At 31.1% G+C, this 7,193-nt stretch overlaps 1 protein-coding gene across 1 annotated transcript; it reads right to left on the bottom strand.

Annotated features, from left to right (window-relative positions):
* Positions 1-2,219: 2,219 nt before the first annotated feature.
* On the bottom strand, positions 2,220-2,896 carry LOC122534544 (lipase 1-like). The gene is made up of 3 exons (XM_043665301.1): positions 2,883-2,896; positions 2,691-2,792; positions 2,220-2,606 (listed from the first exon to the last, which is right to left on the bottom strand). Exons 1-3 carry the CDS (start codon positions 2,894-2,896, stop codon positions 2,540-2,542), a joined length of 183 nt encoding a protein of 60 aa, XP_043521236.1. The 3' UTR covers positions 2,220-2,539.
* Positions 2,897-7,193: the final 4,297 nt, after the last annotated feature.

The raw sequence follows: 7,193 nt of genomic DNA on the forward strand, positions 1-7,193 counted from the left end.
ACTTCTTATTACTGATGCTTCAAGTTTAGCTTGTGGGGCTGTACTTCAACAAAAAGTAAATGATTTGTGGGAACCAATAGCTTTCTTTTCCAAAAAATTGTCATCACAAGAAATTAAATATAGTACTTATGGTAGAGAACTTACAGTAATTTATAAAGTAATAAAATATTTTAAATATTTTTTAGGAGGACGAGACTTTACGATACAGATTATAAACCATTAACATTTGCATTTCTTCAAAAATCAGAAAAAGCCTTACCAAGGCAATTACGACAATTAGACTATATTGGACAATTTTCAACCAAAATTACTTACATTTCGGTATCTGATAACGAAGTGGCAGACGCTTTATCACGGCTGGGCGTTATTAGTATCTTACCATTTTTACGTAAGTTTAAAGGTTAAAATTCAAATCCAAACACTCTAAATAAATCAACCGCAAGCAAGAAAAAATAAAAGAAATGCAACAGTAGCACACAACTTAGCAAATCACGATGTAACGAAGACGCGACAATCCTTCCCGTGGATTCCGATATATCGGAATGCATTTTTTCATGAGTTGATAGAATAGAAAAAAATACACGTTTCCTGCACAAAAAATGCCAATGACCTTTAAAAAAAATAATTAAAAATGATATTTAAAGGAAATAATTCTTCCATCCTATTCTCTTCAACCAGTTAAAGTTACACCAGGAAACGATTTTCGTACTATTAGTAACAAAGAAGATATTTAGGTGATATTTTCGTGAAATATCGTGTATTACATATTTTAAACAACAATATGTTGCCTAAAAAATTTGATTTCCTATTTATTTGTCAGAAAAATTTGTGTGAAATCTTCGAGTGATTGTTTCGAATGAAAAAGAGAGAATTTGCTACAAAATATATTAAAAAGTCTTATAATGGAAGTATCGAAAAGTTATTGTTTATCGCCACGATCGATCAGATATTTCAGTGATTTTTACCTGTAGATCTGTATATAGAAGAAGTAAAACATGCTGCAGGTATACATTTACAACAAAGTTCGAGCCATCTCGGACAGAAGAAGCTGTACGAATGAAAAATACACTCCAAAAATATTTTCAAGATGGCTTACTTCTAGTCCTGAAACTCTTCAGTGGCGGATCGATAGGAATATTTAAGTTATTAAAGAGGCGATAGGAGAGTACGTTAAGTACAAAATTCTAGTTTCGAACATTTATTATTCTTCGAGAGATATTAATAAAAATTCCTGTGGAAAATATTGGAAACGTATGTATATATTTACGATGTATTGAGTAGTCAGTTGTAATGAAAAAGCGACAAAAGGAAACTCATGTTCACTTACTAACACAAACAGCTAACTTTGCTAACACAAATAATAACATTGTAATAAAGAACACAAAAGCGATCACCAATCGTAAATTACTTGCACACAAAGCAATAATATTATTTACTTTCTGTGCTGTTTCATGAAATTCAGAATTTATTGTCTACCAAAGTTGCATTGTTTTCCCACAGAAAACCAAAGTGGGCGAAAATGTCGAATTGTGTCGAAAATTTTTGATCATTGGGTAGTGTTTCGTACAACTACTGAGCACCCTGTAAGACCATTGACAGGGGAGAAGAGATTGAAAAATTTGAGATCAATTGAAGGCTTGCAATCAACGATATACAAATGTAAACATCGAAAACTACATACATCATTGGTGCCATAATACATATACACTGGTAACGAGACATTGCCGAGATTATAATCGGGAGGATGTGTCTTGCCATAATTTCTTATATTGCCGGCAGGGAAATAGACAAATTTTCGAAACTTGCCAATGAAGAAAGAAAACGTATCGTGAGATAAATTTCTACTTACTCGCATGTTTGATTACTGATTATTAACCTAATTTAAACAATTATCCATGATGTGCAAATTGTCTAATTGATGCACCAGCAGGATTGTGACAGAAAATGCAACGTACTCTATCAACTCAAATCAAGTCCAATTGAATATTAATACATGCAAATACTAATTAATTATGTACTATTATTTGCGTCTGATTACTGTATTAATATTTCCGTCGAATCCAAATAATAAATTATAAGTGCCTTCATACACTGGCAGCTGAAATGACTGTTTAGTACATATTACAAGCGTTGAAGTATGCTGGATGTCTTAAATTGATATATGCCAAGTAAATTAAACATCATAAACTGTAGAATGCTCAAAAGATGCAAAAATGTTATTCATTATTGTTTCGCCTGATGTTAAAATTAGTAGTTTCATTTAATTACATGTTTTGGAGATTAATAATATCATAAAACTGAAAATTTTCGTAATCAATAATAATTATTAGTAATATTAAAATTACCTTCTGACGCATACGTTGTAATGTTCGTCGGCTGCAAGGCACATCATATAGATAAGAGAATTTCCTGTTGTAAATGCGAAGACTAATGGGGATAAAGCAAAAAGAGCGATAACGTTCTCTTGATACCTTTGTCGTTCGCTAGCCATAAAAATCAGGTTACGACCTTGGATATGTGTTACAATTGAGATCTTTTTCTACTTTGTTTGCTCCATAATGCGATCGATTATCGTTGGGAGATCATATACTCCAATTTGATGCCAACTGTAAAAACGAATAGATTACGGTCAAAATACAATGACTTGATCATTGGTGATAAATCTTGATGAATAATTATTACGACTGTACCTGAACATCCAAAATTCTGGGTCTAAAGTGGTCAGGTTCAAGTGCTTCCGCGAGTGCACATTGCCCAGCCATACATCATATCCCTGGTCTGCTAATGTATAGCTTAAAATTTGAGAGAAATTATTCTGTCCTTTTTTTTTATCGAGAAGCAATGTTAATTTGAAAAAGAAAAGAAGAAGCAGAAGAATTTACTGTAGTGGGATCATATTTATCAATAGCAGTGGACAGGTATAACATATATTTCAAAATAAAAAATGTCCAATTAATAATTAATGTTAATAATTAATATTATATATAGACAAATACGAATTTTAGATTTTCTTTTACCGAACTCTTTCTGAGAAAGAAAAAGAACAAGCGGTTTGGCAATACCCAACTTTTGGAGCCAGGCGCAAGCCACGCAACCGAGCAATCTAGTAGTCCATGAGGATGTTTTATTAGTGGTGTTTTATTAATAGACAGAGGTCTTTTGCAAGACATATCCATCTTGTGTGACAACTTTGTAAGTTTCCACAACGTGTGCCTTTGCGCAATTTCTATCTAAAGAAATGCTTGCATTCATTTCACATTCATTTCAACTGGGAATTATATTAATTGTTTCATGGCACGCGACATATACACGTGACTTCAGTTAGTCCAGTAATAAAAATGAATACACAGAAATACATAAAAGTAATTAAATTAATTAAAATGTCAAAATTTTAAGAAAATTATTTTATCGTAAAAGATTTTTGTAACAGTAGTTTCAATAATTCCTATGTACATGTTTCTTACACCTGCTGCTTAAGAAAATAGAAATATAATCTACCTGGGGAGAGCAAGAAAGTGATGACATAATTAGCAATAAAATTTAGTTACAGAGATTAAAACTTGATTGTTAAAGAGTACATCAGAAATTTCATTTGCCTCACGTTCCCCTAAAATGAAGACTCGTACCATTAGTAGCAACATGCAACATAAAATAAATTTTTTTATCACGTGGGTGATTCACGTTTAACTAACTACGAGTTATTTCGTATGCAGGTGATCATTGGGATGATCGCCATAGGAACCGATTGTTTATGTTTCGAGAAGAGGTTTGTGCCTGGGAAATGGCTGATCGGAAGACAGTCCGACAATCGAATAAAGACTTTTGAGAAGGAAATATCTCACGCCTCGAATTCTTCGCCCTTTATCCATTACACGTATTCTTTTCGTTGTGACTTAATCGTGGCTGTACAAACCATCAAGTGTGGCGTCTGAGTACCCAAAGATGTATTTTAACTCCACAATAATGAACAGCAAACTTGTCTTGTCTAACCGAGTGATGAATTTTACTTGTACATGAGACTACATTACGTTCGTTGAAAACTACGCAAATTTTTTACGTATTAATTACTCGTTGAAATTAGAGAGATTTTTCTTCGTTAGAAATTGTAATGTTTCTTTCAGTCACGGAAATTGTAAAGATTCCGATTCATTGAGGATTTAACGTTTATTCGGTAAAAATTGCAGCGTTTCTGCTGCATGGCCGCCCGCGAGCCGTTTGCTCGACGGGTTAGTTCGCTTTAATCAATCAGATTCAAAGAATGGCCCGTTTAATTGTAGCTCTATTGTAGCTCATCTAAAATTGGTGAAATAAGTCATCGATAAAACGATCCATGCCAACCGTTTCTAGAGGATAATAAGCATGACAAACAGGTGACCCTCTTAACCTACGCGATGCTTTTGAGCTTTGATCTAGTAAACATTTGAAAAATGTCCGACGAAAATATAAACTAGGCCATGATTCAGAGCGCAAGAACGTTCAATATTATTACGCTACTTATAAATATTTACTTATATACTTATTACTTATATATACTTACTTACTACTTATATATATATATATCACTGCAAGACAGGAATAAACAATTGGTAATGTAAATAAAGTAATACAAATAAATTGGAATAGATTTAAGATTTTCTTGTGATATTAAAAAATACGTGTCTATGCCCCTTTTTTACCAGCTTGGTAAAAACATGCTACGTTATTGTACTTATTTTCAAAAGTACCACTATTTTCAGAACATTCTTGATTAAAATTTTTAATGTACTTTAAGTTTCTATTGGACTCTTATTACAATGAAATTGGATTATTTTGGATCAGGATGCTTAGAATTTTTGTCATTCAATCCTAATGCTTACAGTTCAATAAAATGGAAAGGGCAAAATGTAAAGTTTTAAAGAACATTTGCTAATAATAATGTTTATTAATATGAGGAATGTTTCGTAATGCTGTTCTATTACAACTTTCAAAATAATATCATTTGTGATAGTGATAACACATGTATTTATGCATGACTGGTACACAGATACAAACAAAAGATTTGGCAATTACGCTTTCGTTAGGAAAAACGAAACTTGCCTGTGTCCCTTCAACTCGTATTTCTTTTATCATTACGCACAATAATAAATTCAATTCGGTGATTGTGTCTCTTTTGTAGTGTTTGTAAGTGTTATTTAAAATTTATAACTAATGATTTATAACAATCTTGAGGGAAATAACTTTGAATTATTCAATGAAATAATTAATTTAATTGTTTAATAGTAATACAAGAGTTGTAAAAATTATTAAATAATGTTTAGAAATATTATAGAAATAAAATAATCTAATGGTTTCAAATGAATTATTCAAACTGTAAATTGCACTGAAAAATTGCATACTTTTGTATATCGTTTAAAAATTTTAATTGTTTACTTATAACAATTGAATCAATGACTATGAAGGAATTCCCAAGAATTATTTCATAGCTTGAATAATTCACTAATAACAATTAAATTATCTTATTTAATAATGTAAAAAATAATTACTTAGTACATATAATTTTTAATCTTTGAAACAATAAACGAACGAAAATTGTTATATGTTACGCGATTATACTAAAGCGACGATCACCGCTCAACTCGATTTTTGAGTACACAACTTTTCTGTAAGTAAATTTTTATTTAACCCATCAATTTAATGTATCAATGCACTTATAACTTAAAAATTAATATCATGAAAGTGTAAATTTAGTTTTAGCCGATAAAAACTTAAAAAATTATTATATTTAATATTATGACGTATTCATGAAAGTGTAACTTTGCGATAGAAATATAAAAAGCATTAAATTGTAGATTAATATAATAGACAAACTGTTTTTCGAAATATTAACAAAAAACATCAACCATTCCGTATTCAGTGCGACCGAAACAGAGTAAGCTTGAGCAATACGGAGACTAATTACTAATTAAACTTTCACATGTTTACACATCGACCAAAATTTAAGAGTAAATTTTTAAATAACATTTAACGTTATGCTAATTGTTTAAACATTATCTAATATTTCCAATAATTTATTTGTAACAATTAAACAACAAATTCTCTTTTGTAATAATTCTAAGTACTGTTTAAAATTTTTAATTAATCATTTGTTGTAATCGACTGACTAATACATTTGTAAAAAATGTTATTTAACTATCAACAGATCGGATTTAATGTTGATCGATACGTAGACAAGAGCTCACTACAAATTGAATTTTCGTCGCGTACGCGTCGATTAAATTTTAGAAGTGAAATTTTAAATAACATTACTGAATATTGTAATTGTTTAAACATTACCCAATATTTAAAGAATGTTGAAAAAGTTGAAAGTAAATGTGATAAATATGTAAAATGTGAGACTATGAGCAGTGTCCGAATGCATATTGCTGAAGAGAATTTGAGAAGAAAAAGTATCAGCATATGTATTCATGAAGTTCGGAGACATCGAACATAATGAAATCCGACGCAACCAAATCTTCATTTACTTAATTCTGTCTTCAACGATTGGTAAGTTGCATGGTTTGATTTCTTTGGTGTTCGGTTAATACGTGATCATGATTATTTGAACTTGAATACAAGTCCAATTACCATGACTTGTATCGTAGTCGTACAAGATATAGTTTAATAATTACCATTCTTTAGTACATGAGCAGTACCTGAGTTACAGAGACGCGATTTAATTATTCTTCACAAACTTGCATTAAGCTAGGTGTCCACTGAAGAGTAAAACTGTCGCGAGTTGCACTCGAGAGTATTTCTCGCAAATGGATACTGTTCTGAGAATTATTGTCCGAGAGCATCAACGTGTCGAAACCTGTCCACAATATTATACTACTGTTGGAGAGTTGCTCTCAGAATTCGAAATGGTTTCGAAATCCTGAGCGTACTCGTGCGAGCAGAATACGAAAACAGTGGTCAAAAATGGTCAAAAATGTATGAAATTATTGAACTAATTTCTTTTAATTTAAATTATTAAGTAGTAATTGTATTATATAATATTTAATTGTACAATATTATATAATTAAATATTATATAATAATTTATTAGGTTGATACGTAATGAATGTCGACGAGTGTAGCAACCAAGGTTGGTATGTGCTGTATGTGTGTTGGTAGCTAGTGAAGACCGAGAGGAAGGAGAACGAACAGTATGGTGTGAGCTTCCAAGGTGTAATGAAT

Source organism: Frieseomelitta varia, unplaced genomic scaffold (assembly GCF_011392965.1).
Source record: "Frieseomelitta varia isolate USP_RPSP 00005682 unplaced genomic scaffold, Fvar_1.2 scaffold_611, whole genome shotgun sequence".
NCBI lineage: Eukaryota > Metazoa > Arthropoda > Insecta > Hymenoptera > Apidae > Frieseomelitta > Frieseomelitta varia.

Excerpts from the sequence above, each read along its gene's own strand:
- LOC122534544 (XM_043665301.1), bottom strand. Across the intron at positions 2,607-2,690 it reads CCAGAATTTTGGATGTTCAG|TTGGCATCAAATTGGAGTAT; the intron begins GTACAGTCGTAA and ends TCGTTTTTACAG.